At 41.5% G+C, this 24,300-nt stretch overlaps 1 protein-coding gene and 1 long non-coding RNA gene across 2 annotated transcripts in view; both read right to left on the bottom strand.

The window, feature by feature from the left end:
* Positions 1–24,300, bottom strand: part of PLPPR4 (phospholipid phosphatase related 4) — a 35,337-nt gene that overhangs the window by 8,190 nt on the left and 2,847 nt on the right. The window contains exons 2-5 of the mRNA XM_062606132.1: positions 12,084–12,269; positions 7,461–7,590; positions 5,579–5,774; positions 377–434 (exon numbers count right to left, since the gene is read on the bottom strand). Of these exons, the coding sequence (XP_062462116.1) occupies positions 377–434; positions 5,579–5,774; positions 7,461–7,590; positions 12,084–12,269 (570 nt within the window). The remainder of the gene's footprint in view (positions 1–376; positions 435–5,578; positions 5,775–7,460; positions 7,591–12,083; positions 12,270–24,300) is intronic.
* On the bottom strand, positions 13,202–23,060 carry LOC134157316 (uncharacterized). The gene is made up of 3 exons (XR_009962280.1): positions 22,948–23,060; positions 22,468–22,662; positions 13,202–13,238 (listed from the first exon to the last, which is right to left on the bottom strand). It is a non-coding gene; the product is annotated as an uncharacterized LOC134157316 (long non-coding RNA).

Genomic DNA, 24,300 nt, shown 5'->3' with positions numbered 1-24,300 from the left:
CCAGTCAAGTGAAGACAGCAACAGAGAAAAAGCAGAACACATCATGGTTAATTTGAATGGTAAGTTAAAATATCACCCCATACGATGGATAAACACTGCATTTTACATGTGAATAATATGAGTTGAATAATCAGCTATACTTTAACATTAAACTGTTTGTTGCTTCTTAGCAAAGGCTGTGAAGCAATTGAATCTTTTCTGTATTCTTAATAGAGCTGGATTTAGGTTAACTGTTAGCAGTTCCATTTTGCTTTCAGACTGGGAGGATAAAAACTTACATCCATGCAGGATATTGAGGAAACACATCACTTTACAAGCAAATGACTTTCTGGCTTTTGTCTTGTATAGATGAAAATGAACAGAGTTGGTTACTCACCGAAATGTACACTGCTGCAAAGGCTGCCAGGGTGGCATGTTGAGAAGGGAATGACTTTCTGCCAAGGAAGGACACTCAAATTATGCTTCTCAGTTCAAATACACTGTGCTAGTGTTCATGTGAAAAAAAACACTGGGTGGTACAGTCATTTTCAGTTTACGCTTCCTAAGCAACATATCAGGAACATTTAATTTCTAACTTCTGTAAGCTGTAGAAAGTACCAATGTTAATGAAATGCCTTTGTTTTGAAGTAAACATTTAGCATGAAATTATTTTTGCATACTAAGAAATAGATATTGAAAGAACAGTGGGAATGAGCTAAAGACTGAATGCTTGATTGACGCAAATATTTATACATTTCTTTCTCTACATATATTCCCATAATAACTTTTCAGTGAGCATAAATGCATGAGCATTGATCGTATATTCATAGAATGGTTCGGGTAGGAAAGGACCTTAAAGCTCATCCAGTCCCAACCACCTGCCATGGGCAAGGACACATTCCACTAGAGCAGGTTGCTCCAAGCCTCCTGGCCTTGAACACTGCCAGGGATGGGGCAGCCACAGCTTCTCTGGGCACCCTGTGCCAGCGCCTCAGCACCCTCACAGGGAAGAGCTTCTGCCTTAGATCTAACCTGAACCTCCCCTGTTTCAGTTTGAACCCATCACCCCTTGCCTGTCACTACAGTCCCTGATGAAGAGCCCCTCTCCAGCATCCTTGTAGCCCCCTTCAGACATTGGAAGCTGCTCTGAGGTCTCCACACAGCTTCTCTTCTCCAGGCTGAACAGCCCCAATGTTCTCAGCCTGTCTCCATACAGGAGGTGCTCCAGCCCCTGCTCATCCTCATGGCCTCCTCTGGACTTGTTCCAACAGCTCCATGTCCTTTTTATGTTGATCTAATGATTATTTTCTCGGTGACTTCACTTGGACTCTTTTCAAAGTAAGGACTCATACGCTTCAATAGTCAGGCCCTAACTTCAGCAACAGAATTCATCATCTTTGTGCTCCTGCTTTGTTGCTCTAGCAACAGTGGGACATTCTGCTCAGGGAGAGGCAAACAACATCTCTATTTGCTGCGTCTTCTGGTTTAGTTTTGTTAATTTTTAAAAATTCTAACATGAATGGAGTGAATGGGCTACAGGAACATGGAGAGGGCATTTTAGGAGTTACCAGATTCCTTCTTGAAGCCCAGACCAAGTTGGTAAATGAAAATATGTCCACACTGTGTAAGGCAGTAGGCTCAGGGCTCCCATGGAAAGCCTGGGGACTTGAATGATGCGGCCTGGGTCTCAAGTCAGAAACAACAGGTATGGAAATTAGAAGTGACAGCTTAGCTTCTACTTCTCTGTCCAAGAAAAGGAGATTTTGCTCAAGTAGCAGCTACACAGAACCATCCCGTGAGGCTCTCTATCATTTCAACATGCTTCTTATATACCCATTCCATTAGTGGTGGGAACATTAAGGAGTATTGTTCGCTTTACACAGCAAAGGGAAAAGCTTGGCTGGGGGTGGATTCAGTAACACCTATTCTACCTAGTAAATAGCTTGCAGAATCCCAAAAACTCTTTTATGACCTCTGAGCTCTAGAAGGGAGTAAGATGCCATGAAAATGTACAACAGTTTATACCTGTGCATTTCTGTCCTTCAAAGGGCATGGACACATCATGTGCTGGCTGTTTTGGTGAAGAAGGGTGTGTCTATCTTGCAGCCACTTTCACCTGAGAAAGCTCAGCTTGGGATAATCCTTAAACACGTACTGGGCTTTCAATCCCAACGGGGCTCCATGTCCAGCCATGAGTGAGCCAGGATAAAATAGCAATGGCTGGAATACAGCCCTTTACCTTTAGACAGAGACATTTCTCTGCCAAGCAGCAGTCTGCTTTCTGAATTTGTTTCCTGTGCATTTGACTTTATCTGTTTGAAATAATTCATTGGCAATTCAATGCGTGCATGTAGTTGAATGTGAATCTGTGATCTGAATTGAAGCCTGTGGCTGCAGCAGGTTCATGGCTCTGGCCAAGATGAAATCAGCACGATCCCTTTTCTGTTTCTAAAGACATTTGCACCTAAATTCTTTTTCTTTCCTTCTTCCCCCCTGTTTCTTTTCCCCCTTTTTTTCTTTCTCCTCCCCCTGAACAAGCCTTTCACCAATAGTATCCCTGGGGAACAAGTTCAGGCTGGAGGACAGGAGGATAAAGACATGAACAAAATGGGAATGTTTGTAATGGGTAATCACCTTCTTTACCCTGGCCAGGTTTTAGTGGAAGCATGGATCTACTTGCAGTCTCTGTGGAGCTAATGTGTAGATTTGATTCTTTAGTACCAGTCAGAACTTACCCTTCACTTAAAGGCATTTTTAGAGTATAAAGAGTGTCACTATGTTACAGTCAATTTCTATTCTCTTTTCTATTAGCATGCTTTCAGGGCAAGCACAGCATGTTGCAGCCTAGATGCGCTCTGTGTAATGGTGCCACTGCTTTTGTTCCCCTATTTGTTATCTTTTCATTAAAATGAAAATAGTTCAAGCCAAAAATATGTAGCATTTTTGCACAGCTCTGTATTGAAAAGGTGAACAAAGGTCTCAAAGAAAACATATCCTGGACTTGGGTGACAGTGTATCACTAAATGCTCATGCAGGAGGATGTGTAGAGGGGGAACAACAATGAGAAAGAGTCATGCTGAGAGTCATACTGAGTGAGAACATCCAAAATGATAGGGAATCATCGGGGAAGTTGCTGGAAATCTGAACAGAAATGACTGAAAAGGCTTTCTGAAGGTAAAGAAGGAAAAGATGGACAAAGAAGGCTCCTGGATATTTGGGATGTTGCAGAAAATGATTTTATATAATCAGCTGGATAATTATGTTCTTCTCTGTAATTTCCATTGGGTGGAAATTTCTGGAGACAAGTTTTTGGGGAGTACAACTGAAGAATGAAGGCCATTAGCAACCTCAGCCCCTTACAGGCTGAAATCACTGAAGTAAATTAACCTCCTGGGCTGGACAAGTTATACCATAACTCCTATAGTAGATGACTGAAGGAAGTATTGAATCAGTAGCAAGTGCTGAGCGCTTTGGTAGAGTTGAGACAGACATAAGGAAGCAACAATTTAATAAGGCAAAATGCAATAAAATTGAAGTAAGGAGAAACTGAGGGTGATGGCAGAGTATTATAGATCACCAAATGTATCCTCTATGATAGGAATAAATTTGGGATACCAATACATAGTCGTCTTCTTATAGAAATAGAAACACACCAAAAAAAAGGTTGTTGAGTCTTAATATTTTACAACTGATTTTGCTGGGTTTTGGAAGTGATGATATTTAAACTTAGGATTGATCAGCATTTTTATCATGGCTACAGGCAGTCAGTTCAGAGTAGTAGCTCTTTCATCAGAGGTGATGAAATGAAGGAGATGAAATCATTGAAGTTTTTCTGCCTGCTCACATGTAAAGCTCCACTGATTTCCCTGGGATACCGCATAGGTGCAAGATATTGCTTGTGAGCATTGGGCTTCAATGGCAGCATCCCCGTAACAGCAATTGGTCATGGGAAAACAGACAGTGAGGTGAAGGCTGATAAAGCAATTCTGGTTATGCCTTTCACCAAAATTACTGTCACCCAATTATTAGGGCCAATACAACCCTTTATTCCAGCTCTGGATCATGCCCACATACATCCAATGAAAAGATATGGCAAATTAATCAATGCTAATTATTCTTATCCCACTAGATATATTTAAAACCAAATGCGTCAAATAATTAAGGGTCTTTAAACATCAGTGAAACTGGTTTGTCCCAGTGAAAGGAGACAGATGACAAGCATGGCTGGAAGATACAAAGTGAATGATTTCATGATTCCCAAGTGTGTTGACCACTGAAATAAGAGGAAAAGAAAACAAACAGGGCAAGAGTTGGCTTTATACATGGACAGATCATTTAACCAATATCCATGTGACAAAAAGGTAATGCAGTGAGGCATAAAGTTAAAAGAGAAGCATTTGGGGCTGCCTACGGAACAAGACAGGAGTGAAAAGCTTTAGTGAAGTAGGTGTGCCAGTAACACAACTTCGTGTCTATGAATCAGGTACACAGAGCAGCAATGTAGCTAAGTCAGAGACAGAAGTTGTCATCATTTCAAACACTCTATAATTATACTGTAACTTGTTTTGAGAATAGGAGGTTTTAAGAAGCACCAAGATTTTGAAGAACTGCAAAAGCATTCAAACATTCCATGACTAACAGGCAATAAAGGTTAACTTGCGGAAAAGAGAGCTATTGCATTCAGTGAAGTTTCATGGTTTCCCAGTACTGTAGTGCTTACATTTAGGACACTTCATGCTAATAAAGTCCTTGAACTAACAAGTAGCAGATGCTTTGGAACAGTGCAACTTACTGATGTACACCTTCAGATTCCTGTTTAAATTTATGACCTCTCCCATCAGTAGTTGAATTATCACTATTTTATCACATCAAGCTTGTTTAAAATAAGATATATAGTCTGGTTTATAGCTCAACTTGACTGAAAGGCATGGCCAAAACCTGCTGTTATAAAGAATACTAATTTCTCTGCTGGTATCTAAGTAAGGAGGCTAAAGACGAAATGATCAAGGTTACACCACCAGTTAAAATACCATGAAAGAAAAGTTTGGAAGCACACAGATTTGTGCTGTTGGGGCCTAATAAAGGAATTTTTTCAATGCTGTCAATATAAAAAACTTAATCAAGTTGAGATACAGAAAACAAACTCCTCCAACACATCTCAAAACAAAGCCTCACAAACTAAGACCAAAAAGCCAGCACAGTAATGTATGTCAGACAGAGGTCTCTGATAAAGTACTGGGTGACTTCTGCCACTGCCTGTTATGGGAAACTTACCCACATCCCACTGGGAGAAGCCACAGAAGCTATAGGTATTAATAATTGTATGGGAAATTGTCTCCTTTGAAGGAGGGAAAATAAACAGTTACTAATGCCTGTGCTTTGGAATCTGCCAGAGTCTTCCAAAGCCCACTGTTGGCATATTTTTATAGAGAAAATGGCACATTGCTAAACAGACACTTCTGTTCTCACCTTTGTTAGAAAAAAAATGAAAGAAATCATTGCAATTTTAGCCAGAAACAAACTAAATCTTGAAACTGGGGCAGAAAATAACAAATAAAATGAAAACTTGAAAATGTACACAAGGAAAGAGAGAACCAACCTTCCAGCATTGATAATACTGAGATCAGCTCCTGAGCAAATATCTTCCACAACGTAGGAATTCTCTGAGCAGGATACATTTAAGGATGTATAGTTAGGCTTGCAAACAGTCAGGAAATACGGTGCCTGATATCCTGTCGATAGCTGTATAATGTCAGTAACGAGAGCAGTAGAACAAAGACCAAACACATGAACACCTAGGAAAGAAATCAGTAGAGTTTCTTAACTTCATTATATGCAGAAATTAGATTAATGCATTCTGACAAAATACATTCAATGGAATTCTAGTGGCTTGTGCAGTCGGACTTGAGAGAACTGAGCTGAAGATGACGATGGGCTGTTTTAAGAGAGCTTATTGCAAAGTTGAATTCTTTAGTGTTAAAAAAGAAGATTATTTATGCTTGTTTTCTTCCTGTTAATACTTAACATTTTGATGGCTCGGTGTCCTCCAACATCTTTCCATGAAAGTGAACTACACTGGAGCTGCTTTGGCTTAGAGAGCAGTAGAGAGCAGCCTTCTGAACTGCCTACAGGACAGCCAACTGTTTGAGGAGGGTATATATGCTCATCCTGACCTTGGCCCACTGGGATACAGGCTTTCAATAGCACAGGGACCTGACCATTAGATCACTGCTTTGAGGGACCTGTTCTGTCTTTACCACCAGGTACTCCTCAGCTGGCAATAATTTTGACCACCTTCACGCCTCTGATGTTTCTTGAGTAACAAGTTGTTGCCATGAGTCCAAATACTGAAGTTGTTTTGGTAACTGATCAGTGTTTCTGTCTCGTTAATAATTCCAAATTCAGAGTTTGTAAATGAAGTTATTTTACTGAGCATTTTCAACTGCTTTTCCCCTAAAGATTAACACGAATTCCCTACTGCTGTCCATATAAATCTGTTTTTCATCTTAAAATGGAAGAATGCGAAAGTCATTTGAATCTGAAAGAAACTGCAAATTCCAGGTATGAATCAAGAATGAAATTCATGCATCTTTGAGTTTGCCTTTTTTGGTGATGGAACTGGATGCCATACAGGAGGAGAAGCAGAGAGCATGAGGTATCTTTACAGTTGTCCTTGCTGATGTTGTGATGTACCACCCCTCTGCTCACTTCCTCGCTGCTAATCTTAAGAGGATGCTTTACTGGTCATAGTAGAAGCTCTCCTGTTACCTCCCTGCTTGCCAGACAACAGGTACTTAGTGTGTAGTCCTCCTAGAGGGTTTTCAGCCTGCTGTCCTGAACACTGTCTTTGCCTAGGCTGCCCTCTCTAGTGCAAGATTCCTGGAACAGAAAATCTTTCCTTCAGCTACTCATTGGTAGAGGAAATTAGCTGTAAGAAGGGAAACAAAGTCCAGTTTTCATAACTGACAATTACAGTAAACCAGACCGATTCAACATGTTCCTCTCTAGCATTAGGTTACCAGATCCTAACCTTTTTTCAAGAAGTAGATAAACACATCCCAGCATAAGAATGTCAATTCTACTGAGAGCTTCTAACGCAGTTTTTTACTGTCTGAATACTGTGTCAGGTGGGTTGAATCTTTATGATGCACTGAAGACAGGCAGGGGAAACTATACACTGAAACCATTAAATGGGAGCCAGCTCAATGTGGGCAGAGCAGGAAAACCAAATTATTCTTTTAGAAACACTGACAGGAGAGGAAAGGGAAAACAGAGAGTGTAGATGCTGCATTCCTGAGGATGGATGAGGCTGCTCTGTTGCTGCATTTGACAGCTTCTTCTCGCATGTTGTGGCAGAGGAAGATCTATGCCAGTGACAGCCCTGTGCTGTTCTGAAAGGCTGCTTCAGAGAAGGAAACCTGCATGGTGATAACTGAATGTGCATGGAACGCTCTTCTTTGTGACTAACATTTGAAACCCACCAACAAATCTGACAGCTCTTCTGAGAAAAGAATTGAAGTTGCATCCTCCTGCATTAATATTGGCCTCCGTTCCAATCCCATTTCTTCTTTTGGACAGGCAACAGTAGAGTATTCCTTCTCCTATCATTATCTGCAATAACAAAGGAGCCATTAAATTAAATGCAGCAGTTACTCAGAAGACACTGATTGAATTTAAAGGCTGAAATGTAACTATCCCACAACCAGTTGACACTGGTCATGGGCACGTATTCTGCTTTGAAAGGTTTGTATCAATATGTAAGTGTTCAGTAATCATGCAACTTAGCCTGTGTGAGGGCAGGCAAGGAAGTGGCAGTGAAATGAAATGCAAGTGGCACACAGTATACAGTGCTCAGTGGGATCAGGGGTCAGAGCCACAGCCTAAATGTGATGATTCTATAGAATGAATCTTGCCTCTAAAATAATCCAGAGCCACTGCAATAACCCAGTGCTCCTGAGGTGGTTTTAGCACTCAGGCTTGGCCTTCAGCCTAGCAATCCCTAGCAGCTTCTAATTATGTGGCAGTTTGCTCTTCTGTGTTTGTTTGATTTGGCTTGGTTTTTAACCAGATCCACAGCAGCAGAAAAAGTTCTGTCTTTATGGTCCCTCTGAACACATCAAGCAAAACAGATTATGGCTGAAGCCCTAGAAAAAGGTTTATAAAGAGAAGAATATAAATGACAAATGGTGTTACTTGCTGGAAAATCCAGAGCCATTTATACATGTTCAGTCTCAGGTTTGGTGGGCTTCCCGTAGTGCAGCAACTTGGAGATCTGGACAGGCCTTGTGCAGAGTTCAGAATAAGGATTGGGTTGGTACACTAAAATTAATGAGGCAGTCCTCATCACTGAGAGATTCACTTTGGCCAGCCACAGATGCACTAGGAACTAGTACTTGCAACGCACAAAGCTTGCAATGCAATGTAAGGCATCTGAATGATGCTGAACGTTTGTGCATGCTAAGACCCCTCACCCTAGGAGATGGGAGATACAATGGCCAAGTTTAGTCTAACTCTTTCTTAGCTAAAGCTTTGCTAAATTGAAATGTTACTTCTTTGCCAGAAAAACAGCAGTAGTGAAGGTTGTCTCATTACATGGAAAAGTCAGTGGTAAGGGTTATCTAAGGCATTTTAATTAGATGAGAACCATGGTCACTATTATCTGTCTCCATTTGATCACTTTACAGCTGAAACTTCCCAGAGAAATCAGTAGTATTTCGACCTTAAACCAGAGGAACTCTAGTAGTTTTTATCCAAGCTCTAGGGACGATCTGGCACAGGTTAAAACACCAGAGAGATGGATTAGTTGGTGTGATAGAGGAGAAAATTGGGAAACAGCGAGGCCTATGTCAAGGAAAATTTGGAGGCTAGTATTTCCAAGGAAACCAACTCCCACAGCAGAAGAAGCAGCAGGACTGAAACTGCCAGCAGTGAATATCTCTCCTTGCAAACTGATTTCCCAAATCAATGTGATCTAATTTCTTGGTGATCTCTGTCAGAAAGCACACTGTTACCTTTAAAGTAGGTTTTCAGTCAGTGGCTGGTAAGGGTTTGAACCTACACTGATACGGTTAAATAACTGGTCCTAACATTTTGCAGTGAATAACTAGAGAGAAACTATGGCAGAGGATCAAATTCTGAGCTCTTAGAAACCAGCAGAAGTCACAGTGCAATTCACATATGTGTCTATTACAGGTATAAAATATCCATGTTGATAATGTCACACAAATCCAGTTGTTCTGCACTGAAGTCTCCTGTGGTTTATGAATGCATAGAGAAAAATTCATATATGCCACATGCTGTAAGACATGTGAAAATATTACAGGTAGTAATAATTTTCTGTAGCACTTCAGGGCTTAGTAACAGATCTGGTTAAAAGCGCTTGTAGCTCACTAACAATGAGCAGAAAAAAAGGAAAGGGAAAACCCACAAGCCATAAAGCCCCAAACCCAAATACAGACCCTTTGTATTAATGGCTTGGGAAAAGAAATTACAACATACTAGGTCTGTGGTGAAGAAAGTTTACTATAAAGTGAATAGATTTAAGATGTACTCCAGTAGTGGATAAAACTAAGTATAGAAACAATAATAATACAGAAAAGCAGTTAAGTCCTATGCTAGTATTTATATAAGGCTTTAAGGAGGGATTGAGACTGGAATTTGCTTGTGTTCTTTCCCTCACATGGAAGAGCTTCTGCCTAAGAGCTCATCTCAGTCTCCCCTGTTCTGGCTGGTTAAAGCCATTCCCCTTGTCCTGTCCCTGCAGGCCCTTGTCCAAAGCCCCTCTCCAGGTTTCCTGGAGCCCCTTTAGGCACTGGAGCTGCTCTGAGGTCTCTCCTTAAGGAGCCTTCTCTTCTCCAGGCTGAACCAGCCGAGCTCTCTCAGCCTGGCTCCATAGGAGATGTTACTGGAGATCCTCAATTCCTCATACAGCTCATGCTTTCTTTTCTAGATTTTTACAGATTTTATAAAGTAATTCATTGACATTTTAATGCAAATTAAATCATAAAATGCTAAACTCTGCAAGATGACAGTGGCACAGTTGTGATCTTTTTACATTGAGCTTCATTGGCCTATGTTTTCCGAAGAAAAAGGGAATAATTGGACAACCCCTCATGTAATTTCTTATTTCAGATAAATAGCTGATGCTCTACACCATCTTCAGTGTCTTTAATAAAAGGAAGTTGTGTATTCTGCAATACCAGAGACCATTCTCCATCTAATACAAGCATTACCTTTATGCTTACACTAATAAAAATGATCTAGACCTTCCTAAGGCTTGCAGCTTTTAAGTAGTTGTAATTTGAAGCTTCAGGATTTACTTTCTTTACTGACCTTAGGTTTGGTAGGTGTGCTCCAGTGTGGGCATGGTTGGGCTTAGTTGTCTGTACTGCTGCTAGGAGGATGACTGAAGCAAGAGCAACATTTCCTATTGCATAATTTCATGCAACACTCAAATAATTCATCTGTAATCAAAGCCCTTAATGAATGCTCTGTAATGAACTGATCATCTTTCATCTCAGTTGAAGGTTTCTGATATTACCTAGGCTTGAAATAAAACTCTCTGAAGTAAAAATCAGCTTTTACCTCTCTATTGTGGTCAGTGAGCCCATGTAGATTACTTTTAGGGTTGTTTTGGGAAAGTCCACGTTGGTGTTATCAGACACACTACCTAGACTGAAGAAAACCAGCCAGACTGCAGTACCAACAAGTTCTGGATTTATCAGAGTATCTGATGTTTGCTGCAAGTATCTGCACCAGGACCACTGAGAGTCTTAGCTCCCAGTTCCCAAACGAGTACAACTTTTAGTCTGATGGTTGTGCAAAATCCCTCAAAAATTGTTTTACAGCAACCAGAAGTCAAACAGAGCAAGAAGAGCGTGGTTAGAACAGAAGGACAAATAAACTAAAATCATCCTGGAAGGTAGGGAGGGAATGGCACATGGTGGTTTTTATATGGGCATTCGCATTTTATAGGTTTTATAATTGCAAGTTGGCTGGTATTAGAAAATGAAGGAACTGGTTGGATTTAAGGGAATTCAGAGGAGCTGGCAGCAGGGATGCATCTGTAGCTGGCCTTAGAGAAGTGTCTACCCAAGACGCACAGTCTGTTGTCCAGGGAGAGAAGAGACCCTTTCAGAAGGTTGATTCAGCTTTTTAGGTGCCTGGAATCACCCACTCCAGGTGAATTCCTCTGTCCATTTACCAAACCGGAGTGCTGTAAGCATAAGGCTCCTATCTGAGCTGCCTAAAATCACACACAATGAATTCCCTCCTGTATATATAGAGAGAGGTAAAGCCTTCAGATTTCATTTGATGCAGCAATTCCAGCAAAGACAGTATTCACCTCTATCAGACAATTTATGTATGTGTTTTTCTGTAAAACAGTGACCAGACTGCTCATACTGTGACAGGACATTGTGTTCTGCTGAAATCATCTTCTCCCTTTGGGTGAGTGATTTAACCAGCTTCCTTTTGCCTGCTTTTAATGACTACCTCAGAATTTAGAGGAGCCCCAGTGCTATTTTGGAGATTTCACTGATTTCACTGACATGATTGCTATACCTTCTCACTGAAGAAAGCTAGTTCTTGCACAGGTGGCTGTAAATGGGAGGCTTCCCTTTCCAACACAAGCTTGAATTGTTGGTGTATCTCAGAGTATGGAGATGCCCTGCCTGTAATAGTTCACGTATTTGCATAGCATAACAGAATGATTCAAGCTATTCTCACCCAACTGTGAATGCTGTTTCTTAACATTAATGTCCACTGTCAGGATCACAGAATCATAGGATCAGCGTGGTTGGAAAAGACCCTTAACATCACCAAGTCCAACTGAAAAGGCTACAGGGACTCTTTTAAGGAAAAAGTCTGGTTCTGTTATAGAAGAATAAAAGATGATTTGAAAATCCTAAGGTAATTGGCCTGGATGACACTCTGCACCCTAACTGAAACCAAAGGAGCTATTTTGTATTTTTTATATGTAGATTATATATTTATATAATTTATTTATATTTTGTTTATATAGTCTATGATTCTGTGATTTTCTTTATGCCACCTGAAACTCTGTTCAAAATCTTTCGTAAGTGACAGTGGCACCTTAAACTTACTGTAATTGATGGTCCAGCAAAAACCAGACTAAGCAACATCAGGAAGGGAACAGACTCTTGTGTAGGTTCAATGTATGGCATACTCAGACTCTTGTCATAGCAATTAAATCCAGCGTGAACTGGCTTGAAGACATCAGTAAGTTCAAGGAAGTAGAGGCTAACAACAGAGGATGCCAATATGGGTAACTGCAAGAGAAGAAAGCAACAAATTACTGTTTGCAAATGGAACAGCAATGCTTTTGCAAAGACAACATAGCTTGTTAATAAGTCTCTGTAATGTTTGCTATTTACATCTCACTGCTCCCTGTCATATGCATTTTGCCATCTTTAAGTAATGAATTCTCTAGAGATACGATACTGTTCAGCTGATGGCGAATAACCCTGTTGTCTACCAGGCTACTCAAAACACCCAGTCCAACCTTCAGCTCACGTAATTTGGACTTTTCATCTATGAAACATTAATAGACAAACTTCCATTTTATTTAATTGGGTTTTTTTCTTCAAAAGGGATGCTGTGTCCCATGTGAGGCTTCAGTGTGCTGCTGTTATCAGCACCCTTTTTGGTGCTTTAGCAACTCTGTCATGCATATGACAGTGCTTATATCAAAGCCAGTTTGCGTTACATTTCAAAGTAATGAAATACTGTATCCAGTGCTTCCCTGGAATCTAAATACGTGCTAATACAGTGTTTTGCCTTTGCACATTCATTGTGTAATTCTATCAAAAAAGCAATTAACTTTGGCAAGATGTGGTCTGTTTAGAACCATAATGACTCTGGTTCACAAGTCTTTTATCCTCCAGCTCTTTAGTGATTTTACTCCTCGCAATTACTGGCAGTAATTTATGAAGAGGGAAGCTGGCCCCTCTGGGGGTGAATTCCACCAGCTCCTGAAAGCACAGATTGAACCACGAGGCCTCTGTGGAAGGCATTGTTTGAGAGAAGAAGTAGCAAAAAGGCATTTTGAAGCCATTGGTTTCTAAGTGAGCAGAGCATGGGGGCACTCAGAGGTGACCAGCAGCATGTGATTGTTCTGTGTATCCTACTTGTAAGTGCTCAGAAACTGGTTTTGTTTGTCATTTCCTAGAGTCCTCACTGAATACCACTAGAACAACTGCCTGCTCCTCCATTGAGATGCAATGGTTCCTTCCCTGTGACTCTACTGCAATGGATAATATAATGTGACTGCCTATCTGCTTCCTATTCTTTCTGAGTTGGCTATGACATTAACTTCTCCTCGCTGTTAGCTGCAGCTGAAAAGCAAAAGCTTGCAACTACTAAATAGACTCATTTAGGTAAAAGCATAAAAATCTGATAAGGCTCTATCACATCTCTTGAGAAGAAAACTCTTACATCCAGCACCTCACATTATGAGAAATAGGGATTGTCCTAACATCATTTCAGGCATATTTAGATTATAGTATTCTTGCAATGTTTAGTACTCATTTACAAAAGTAATTGATTGATTAAAATCAGTGTCATTCATTTCATTCTACAGTGGAATAAAAACGCAGAGGTAAACTGGATAAATACCTATATTGGATAAATGACAGACAAAAACTGCTGTATATGGCAGAGGGACAATGGTTTCTTGCAGTAACTGGTCTTTTTCAGTTTTTCAAACCTTGGGATTTTAAAATTCAGACTTTTTTTTGTGCATAAAGATGTAATTCTGGGTGATAAAAGGAGGGTTCTAGCAAAATGTCACTGAAACATCTTTTACTATAACTTAGTTTTTGTTCCAAAAGAACATCTTACCTCTGATGTCCTGAAGGACAGATTGGAAGAGGGTGAGTTGTGTCTTAATTCTAAGGAAGAATAAAGTGGAGAATGGAAGAATTTTGCCTGTCTGGTTGTCGGTGTGCATGTTGATTGCACTGTCGTGTCACATAGTGTAGAGGCTGTGATGGTGTAGAATGGGAGGGAAGGTGCATTGGCATCCCTAAGTGCTAGGAGCATTACAAAAATAACACCAGGCATCTGGTAAGTTTGCTTCAGTAAGCTGTGTTTGTGTACTTGTATATGTATAAATGGATATCCGCACTCATATACAGTATTACAGACACAGACTGTGCATAGCACATAACATACACAATATGTAATACATATAGTATGAATATATAACTGGGATGTAATCTGACATATCATATGCATGGAATAATTATATACTGTGTAACTAAACTCAGTCATGCTTCCTGTCCATCACAGGGAGAATTGCACCTCTTTAGCTGGTTGCACTAAATAACACTGTTCCTCACTTCCTGCTGTATTGCAGTCCCTGAGTGACTATAAGGCAAGCATGCAAAATTAGTCAACACAGGCTAGACTGTTTCTACTCATTTTACAGATGTGCAGGGATCATAGAATGGTTTGGGTTGGAAAGCACCCATTCAACCTGGCCTTGGATGCTGGGCCAGCCAAGGAGCTGCTGGAGCAACTCCAGAGGAGGCTGCGAGGATGATGAGGGACTGGAGCAGCTCCTGTACGGAGACAGGCTGAGAACATTGGGGCTGTTCAGCCTGGAGAAGAGAAGCTGCGTGGAGACCTCAGAGCAGCTTCCAGTGTCTGAAGGGGGCTTCAAGGATGCTGGAGAGGGACTCTGCATCTGGGGCTGCAGCGATAGGACAAGGGGTGATGGGTTCACACTGAAACAGGGGAAGTTCAGGTTAGATCTAAGGCAGAAGCTCTTCCCTATGAGGGTGCTGAGGCGCTGGCCTCTGGGCTGAGGGTGCCCGGAGAAGCTGGATGGGGCTTGGAGCAACCTCCTCTAGTGGAAGGTGTGGAACTGGATGATCTTAAGGTCCTTTTGAACCCACACCATCCTGTGATTCAATGATTCTTTGATTAAGTAGTTGAAAGTTATACCTAATGACTTAGCCAGGGTGCAGGTCCCATGGGACAAAGCATCTTATAACAGAACACAAACCTATTCCAGTGAGCCAAATGGACACAATAAGCAAAGTGCCTATTGCTCTTCTCAGAAATCATGCCCTTTTATCTAGATGTGTAGATGGTTCATTCTAGAATGGAAACACAGAGCAGGCAGGCTCATGGAGCACCTTGTGCTCCCGAGTTTCATCTTCATTCTGTGTCCTTCTGTTTCTCCAATGTCAAGAAAGGGAGGCCTCTCCTTGAACAACAGGCTCTGCATTGCTCACAGGTCCACCTCTACTTTGATTATGGTATTCTTAAGCAGGCAACTGTTTTAAATGGCAATATTGAACTATTAAAAACAGGCAAAATATGAAGTGCTATTTTATTGTGAGACACTAAAATAAAAGATGTGGATAACTTCTTTTTAAAGTACTGCACTAAGCTGTAATTTTATCATTAATTACAAAATCAGGGAATTATAAGAATTGCATTTTCCTGTCTTCTGACTTCCCTACAGGACTCCCATATTATTTCTGACTGTAATTACCCATTCTGCTAAAAGAAAAGAAATTATTCCTAAGGACTATGAAACGTAACTGTATCTAATACTAATGAATAGGTTTCTAGTCAATTTACTATACATCAGATCCCATGGGATGTTTTTCTTCCCATCTCTTTAAAACTACAGATATAAAATGCTTGCTCTGAAAGTCAAGGCTTCTAAAGAAATAATGTTTCTAAAATCTTCTAAACAGTCTAAGTGGCTATTTAATACATGAATATTTATGGCTTATTCTGCTTGAAGCAGAAGTAGTTCTGTAATTATAGACTTCAGCTCCCAACACCTTGAAAATGTCAAATGTAATTAGATGGTAGAATGTGTATTGTTTTAATTACAAAATGGAATAGGAATTTTCCTGTTCCTAATTAGAATAATAACTCCCCCCCCCCCAACCTCAGTTCATGTATCTTGACTAATAAGTCTTTATATTTTCTTCCTTGTCTGATGGAGAAAGATCCCTGTTTAGCTTGTAGATCAGACCTGTAAATGTAGGGTTTGACCACAGTGATCAAACTTGTTTTGTTTAGAGTCTGAAAGTTAGTACCACAGTCAGCACGGCTGCTGAAAGTGTTTTATTTGGGGTTTTACTTACTTAAAAGAACAAAGTTTTTCTTTGTCCTCCTGTTATTTTCTTAAGCTGGAAGTTAAGGGCCTTTATTAAGCCATAGGACTCCTCTGAACTGGTAACAAATCTTCCTGCTGGCTAACAGCTACCAGACATGTATCACATATTGCAGAGGACTGAAAGAATCAGAGATTCACATTACCCCTTGTCCTAGCCTAAACAAGAAGAGATTGGTAAAAAAGAAGAGACGGCTGTGAGAGGAGGTCAGAAGTGGGATGTAGCAGTTCTTCAGGTTGCCCATCCCTCTCCTGTGGGCCATGCAGTGATTGCTCCTCATGCAGTTTCAGGGTGCTCCTGATTTACTTGTGAGGATTAAGATTATCCAGGACCCACAGTGCCAGCGCAATTTGTTACTGGTTATATGATACAGCGTGTGCATGGGAGCCCCACTGGTCCTGCCCAAAACCCAGTTGCTATGCCTTAACCACCAAACTTGCTGGAGCACCCCTGGGTAGATGGAAACGCTTCTGTTAAACTTCCCTATGTTTAGTTTTCCATGGCTTTGAGTGTATGGAAAGAGGAGCCTGTAGAGCTGTAGTCCACTAAATACAGTATTGTCATTGCTACTAACTCAGTACTGAGTTTGTAAAGACTCAGGACTGGGGCTTCTCAAACGTGTTTTGTCTGTATTTGTCTTGACCTGCCTGGAGCTTTGTTTTGATTTGTTTTAATTGTAACAGCAGTTTTCCCAGGCACGTTAGAAATCAGGCAATGCGAAATTTGTTTTACTTTCACGTTATCTGTGTATAGTATAGCTCTGCATGGATTTTGTATCTAGATCTAGTAGTACAAGTAGTTATTCTGTATAAAATGAGCTATTTATGACTCTAGTGTATCACAACTCAGATCCTTTGTCAGGAGCAGTATGATGATGATGGTGATTCTTCCTCACCCTAGGAAGCACTTGGGTTCATTTTTACATTTGCTAATGTGCTTTTAACACCTTGCTCTTTATCTTTTGGTCTTTCCCTTCATGTTACATCCCAGTTTACTCTATGTGGCATGGTTGACACATGCTGGATGATGTTCTTTGTGCTCTTTGTTACCCCTAAGCCCAGTTTTGCCAGCTGCAGTTCTGTATTTCTTTATGTGACCATTGAGTGAGTTGTTTGTAGCGTTGAGGTCTCCAGTACCAGCATATGCCCCATCTCTTCTCCTACATCTGCAAGTCCTCCACATTGCACCCTCTAAGGCAGGAATGTAGGTCTGGCATGATAGCAGAGGTTCTTGCAACTGGGGCAGTGGAAGGCCAAGCCTTAGCAGGAAAATCTCACTGGAGTGGATGAATAAAGAGCACAAGTTTGTCCTTTGGATAGCTGAGCATCTGGGTCGCTGACTTTTGTCTCCTGCCTTCCATCAAGCACAAAACCCGTTCTTCTGAAGGAAACATTGAACTGCTTGCTCTTGAGTTAATGTGTAGGACCTTTAACTTTTCTATTCCACAGGGTCTCTGCAGAGCCCTATATGTCTAATTCAGGGTGCTCCCTCCCCTTGGAGAATTTCCAAATCATCAAAGCTTCACTAAAACCACTTTCTCTCTGCAGGCGTCACAGCCAACTCAATGGCAGTCAGATATTGATGGGTTCTAAATGACACCATGGAGACAGCGAGGCTCAAACCAAAGAAAGGTAACAAGAACGCACACACACTCTGCAGTTCCTATCTTCCCTTGAAAGGAGATGCAATTGGATTGCATACATAATTCAGAACTCTCTGGGAATCAGTAGCTGCTGCAAATTCCCTTTCTCTAAAGCTGTACATTGGTAGTTATCTATCCAACTCCTATATCTGCCAGTATTTAACTAAGTAAAGGGCCCCTATTTATCTTCACAAGAATAGCATCTTAAAATCCATGGGCTTTGCACATACTTAAACATCTGAACCTGCTTCTTAGGTAGCAGTTCTGTGACCTGTCTTTGCTTTGTTAGAATGCACTACAAGCCTTATCTCTTATCATGAACTCATAGGCACATCCTGTGGTGGTGGTGGTGTATTGGGCTGTGTTGGTGGCTACTGGCAGACTCCAGTAAACTCTTTAAACATGAGCTACAACAGTGATTAGTCTGAGCTATATTTCAGTCCATCTAAATGTGTGTGCATGGGGGAATGAAATGCCTCTCTTGTAATTATAGTGGAATATTGAAGTCCCTGCTCAGTGAGCTGGCTAGAATGACTTCTTTTCCTTGAGACTGGATGCAAATATAAAGGATGTGGAATTGTTTTGTGGGTTAATTTTGCCTATATAAAAGATAGGTAGAAAACAGAGAAGCCATATGCATATAGCTTTCAGAGGAAGCCAAGGCATGATTAGTCAGATGAGGAATAAGGCTAGTATGACTAGCCCACATGTCAGAAATGGTTAAGGAATGCCTGATACACTATTGGGATCTTTCATATGCTGTAAATAATTAACTAGCCAGGAAATTCTCAGATCCTTAGGTCTTTCTGCAGCCTTTCCATAGCACTGAGGAGTTCCCGAGCATGGGGCCTGCCTCCTGGTGTTTCTCTTGTTTACTGGGAATCTTTGTAAGCAACCAAGTAAACAAACAGGATTGCTTCAAAGAGGTGTCTAATGAATGCCTGCGCTTTCTCCTCATGGGAAAAATACCATCCAAGTGCTTGGGAGAAGGATGGTCTATTTAATGACAGCACTGTGTTCACACTGCAAGGCTGTGGCATCATGGAAGATGCTGTTAAAATATATCAGAAATGCCAGTCTTTGTGCCAGAGAATTCATGGGCTAAATGACAAGGCACAACAGATGGATGAGCCAAAAAAGAGAGCTGTGGTGGGCTGGAGGAGACAAGGTATTCTTAGCCAACTACCAGCAGTGATTGCAGCTTTCACCCACCATGGATCTTGTCCTGTTGTGTTGTGCTGTGCTGGGAGTGTCCCTAATTCTGCCAGTTTCTCTTGTTGTTTAGAATCCATGGCTCCTGCTGAGCTCCACCAGTGCTGTACCTTTACCCTCAGCGAGGCTGCTGTGCAGGGCTGGGGCTACCCCCAAGCTCAAATGCATTGCACACTGGGCCGTCATAAGGACTCTTGAGGGATGGTGCTAAGCACAGGATGGCTGTAGACTCACTTGGCCTAAATATCAGCTTTGTAGATTATTTTATGTTCTAAAGTTAATTCTTCACTGCACAAGGCTTATAAGAGAAGGAATTCAAGCTTTTCAGAACTCTGAGATCGGCATCTATAGAAAGACTTTTTGCTTTTCTCTCTGCACTCGAGTTTCTGCTGCTTCTTGTCCTTTTTCTGGATGCAGGTTTCACCTGGCCCAAAGCTGTAAGGAACTGATCTTTTCGTTGAAGGATTTTTACCTCACCATTGTCTAAGCTTTGTGGAAATTAGTTGTAGAGCCGTGATATGAGGGTCTTTCCTCTCCTAGATTTAACACTATAGGATTTAATTTCAACTTGGATTCATTTCAAACCCCAGCTGTCACTGAAATCTATTATTGTTGCCATTTGGGAAAATTGAGTTATCCTTACTTCCAGCATTGATTTCAGAGTTTAATTCAATTGTTTGGTGACTGTCAATTAGAGTCTAGCTTTAAAAATATATCATATATCATCATGCAGCTCCTCAAACCTCTTGATCTTTTGCCAAATGCTAATAGGAAACCTTTCACAAAACAATCCCAGCCTGGTTTGATTTCGAAAGGACCTTAAAGCTCATTCAGCTCCAACCCCCTGCCATGGGCAGGGACACCTCACACTAGAGCAGGTTGCTCCAAGCCCCTGTGTCCAACCTGGCCTTGAACACTGCCAGGGATGGGGCAGCCACAGCTTCTCTGGGCACCCTGTGCCAGCGCCTCAGCACCCTCACAGGGAAGAACTTCTGCTGATGATAAAGCTGATGATACATCATTGATAAAATTCCTATTTATGTCAGAAATCTCAGTGCACAGTAACCCTGAAAGTGCTGGTTTCACAGGGAGAAACCAGCAAAATGAAAGTGTTTAATTCTCAGGTAGGAACAACCTAAAACTACCTTAAAAAAATTCTATTGAATTAAGTGGATGTTCATTAAAGAGGATGCAAATCCCTAGGCAAAAGTTTCATAACACAAAAAATACTATGAATGCATTTCTTTTCAGTGTGACTTTAAACATAATTGATGATTCCTTATATTATTATTACAGTTATATGATTACATTGTGATATAATATGATTTAATATTAATCAATATTTAATTAATATTGATTTATTAAATCAATGATTAGTTATAATCAACAAACACCTCCAAACAATTAGATTTGGGATATTGCATTTACTGTTGATGATGAAACTTATTTTATGCTCCTGGTGCTGGGTTGTGGTAAATCACAAGTTTTAAAGGCAGCACTTCAGAAAAAGGCGTTTTGTTTTGGGTCAGAGTATTCCCAAAGTTCAGCTCGAAGCTTCCTCAAACTCTCTATGGGACAAAGCTGCCCATCCCTACACAACACTGCAATTTATTGTACTCCATGTGTACAAAAGGGTGCCAGCCTTTCCCCGTGGTTACTCCCGCGCTGAGCACCCTTCCTACCAGCTGAGCTTTCAAGTGATGGGATCATCAGCAGGATACACTGTTTGTACCAGCTCAGCTCCTGTGGTAGCTCAGGGTTCATAATAAGCTCTTCTTTATTCATTTTGGCTGATGACACAGAGCTACTACATGCTGCTACATGCAACTACATGCTGCTATATGCCACATGCCACAATATGCATGCCTGCAGGACAGTGTCTTGGGGTAGCCACATGCGACTACATGCCACATGCTGCTACATGACACACACAGCCACACACAACTACATGCTGCTACACACAGCTACCTGCAGCTACACGCCACTACACGCTACATGGCACTACATGGTACATGCCACAAACCACTGCACGCCACATGCCACTGCATGCATGCCTGCAGGACTGTGTCTTGGGGTAGCCACACAGCACTATATGCCACATGCCACACACAATTACATGTTGCATACAGCTACACATGTGCTATGCACTGCCTCATGCCACTACACACCACAAACCAGTACACGCCACACGTTGCTATGCGCCACACGCCACTACAACCTACATGCCACTACATGCCACACGCTGCTATACGCTATTACACACTGCTACATGCAACTACACACTGCTACATGTAGCTACATGCCACATGCCACTCCATACCACATGTCACTACATGCATGCCTGCAGGACTGTGTCCTGGGGTAGCCACAAGCCACTACACGCTACATGCCACTAAATGCCACACGCAGCTTTTACTGCTGGGGCACTAGGTCAGGAGAATGGTGCAGGACTGAAAAGGGAGCAGGGCCTTGTTTCCCCATGAACTACTCAAACTCTACAGTGACCAAGCAAGTAGCCAAAACCAGAGGGAGATCTAACCTGTGGCACTTGCACTTTAAATCCCAGGGCAGCCTTTGCACAGGCCTGACACCCCCCTTTTAGCAGAAGATGGCCCTTTTCTGGTCATCTTCTGCTAAGACCTGAAACTATGCAGGCTGTACAGCTCTTCTGTAAGCACAGAAGTGATGTGCAGCATGTAGCGTCACTGATTCCAACAATGAATTACAGAGCTGCTTTGAATGCGTAGGAGCATCCTCAGGCCTCAGACAGCCCCTTAATATCTGGGGGATGCTGGTGCCTAATGCAGTGTTCTAACCAAGTGTGACATCAGTCCTCCGTGAGTCAGCCACACGACAAGGGCAGCTCAATGAGCAGACTGCTAAGTGTGGTTCTTCTCCTTCCCCTCACACATGGTTGGCTCCTTTGAGAGAAAAAGTAGTGTAGTTGAAAGTATTGTGCTGCTTGCACAGTATGGGTATAATGACAGCTTCTGGGGTTTTCTACTGTTTTTTCCCCCCCCTAAGGCTAATTCAAGCATAACAGAAAATCACTCTAGAGAGAAATGTGGCTACACTGGGTCTCCAACACACAGTGGTACGGTTTCATCCTTACACTAGACCCAAACATACTGTTCTGAGGAAGAAACATTTAGCCTTATAGCCTACTCTCTCTGCACTCAGTTTTCTAATCACTGCACTCCCTTGGCTTTTACCCTGGTGTCTCTCACACCTCTGCATGACTTGCAGGTGACAAAGTGCATAATTTAAATGTGGTAGCTCATGCATGGCTGAATAGCTGGGAAAAAATCCAGATGTGACCAAGAAGTAGCACTGAGCCACCAAGTGATATGTACATACACTTTGTGTTTCAAACCCAGCTCTGTCAGTATATGGTAGAAACAAAACCTAAAGCATCTGGTGCTGAGACACAGTGAACATTCTCCACATGCACTTATTTCAATGGAATCTGATGACTTCCTGTGTTTTGCAGCCTGCAGTCCTACAGTCATAACAGATCTTTGTGCTTTCTGCTGGTGAGGATTCCAGCTCCCTTGGGGAACAAGAAAAAGAAGTGGTCTTCCAGTACTGAAAGAAGCATTCCCAAACAATCCTACCATGGTTAACTCCTGGCTCTGCTCTGGAAAATGAAGGAAAAGAAGCAATCTGTATCTGTATGCATGCATCATATACAAGAGTCTAGCAGGCAACGTAAGGAAAACATTTAACTATACAAAGGATGTTGTTTTCATCGTCCAAAATATCTCTGATTTTAATGTCTCACCATCTGAAATGTCTCTGATTTTAGTATCTCACTGTTTGAAAGGTCTCTGATTTTAGCTGCTGGAAGTTAAGCAACCAACAGATGAAGGCTGTGCCACAGGAACACAATTTAGCTGTAGAGTAAGTGCATCAAGTTACTCAGGTTGACAACACCTTGGCCTTTTGCATTCCCACATTAATGGATGAAGCAATAGTGGCACTGAGGTCAAAGGCAAAATTCATAGCGACTTCTGTGAAACCAGCCTTTAAACTGGGAGGTTTGGAAGTGGGTGAAGACAGTCTTTTTCCTTCACCAAGAAGCAATGTGTCTGTCTGTGCTGCCTCTAAACTCTGACCATTCTGCCAGGAATAGAAACTACATAAGCCGGGAAGTTTTCCAGATTTCATATTAACCCACTGCCATATTTCTTCTGCAAGTGACTATCATTATGATACAGCCTGAATATGCTGAAAGTCAGTTAGCAAAAAGCAAAATGTATTCCAGGAACGCTCACTTTCAGTATCCCCCAGAGGTACGTAGACTTTTTACTATGAAAATTAATTCCTTCTTGACCTATGAATTTGCATTGGCAAGTTTTGTCTTTCTCAGGTGTGCAGATGAAGCTCAGATAACCCATTCAGGCTATGGAACCCTCAGATGCCACCAGTATGATTAGGAATAAAACAGGCCAAACTGCCTGGCAGTGCTGATTACCATGTGCTTCAGGTAAACGTGATGAGCAAGGCAATCTAAACCTCTCCATCTCGCAGGGGTGTGTGCTGATCAGAGGCTCTGCTAAGCAGAACTCTCACCAGTATCTTAAAAAAACCTCTAAAACATTCTTCTGAGACATAGCATACATCATCATGTTATTTTATGAATCACAAAACTGGAAAATATGTAACTGAAACTGTTAAGATTTGCTTTGTAATGGTCATTGGTTTGCCCCTGTTTAGAGAATGACCCATCCACTTCCTTCAGAAGCACCATCTCTTCATTTCAATTCCTTTTCATTTCTATGTCTCCCAAAGCTTTAGCCTGGTTCTCCTTTTGCCGTTCCTGAGTAAATGAAGAATAGCTGTAGTGATACCACTCATCTGCAGAGGGGCATCTTGCTTTCATGCTTTAACTCTGGCATTGCTCAAATCTGCTACTTTGAATTACTCTGAATTGCACTGAAACCAGAATCAGGCCCAGTGTTTCTTGTGCAGTGACCTGCATGCATTCTGTGTGACCAGGTTTCATGCAGTCCTGAAAGCTGCTGCCACCAAACACATGTGTTGGCAGGAGTCAGTCTCATTCATAACAGGAACTCTTAAGGTTCTTCATAGCAGAAAATCCTCAGTGTCGGAACTGTATTTGCTGCTATTTCTAAAGATAAAGTCGTTCTGAGCAGAGAATCTCTCTTCATTTGTTCTGCACGCTCGAATTATAGTAGGTATTACAGTATACAGTATATATAGTATCGCCTTTTCACTGTGTATTTCATTTGTGTGATACAAACCCATCCCTTTACTGCCACTTTGGAATTTTGACTTCCTCCCTGA

The sequence above is a fragment of the Pezoporus occidentalis genome, unplaced genomic scaffold (genome assembly GCF_034315485.1).
Source record: "Pezoporus occidentalis ecotype Australia unplaced genomic scaffold, CSIRO_AGI_Poc_V1 ctg94, whole genome shotgun sequence".
NCBI lineage: Eukaryota > Metazoa > Chordata > Aves > Psittaciformes > Psittacidae > Pezoporus > Pezoporus occidentalis.
The sequence above is the reverse complement of the archived record's forward strand: the minus strand, read 5'-3'. Positions and strand labels throughout refer to the sequence as shown.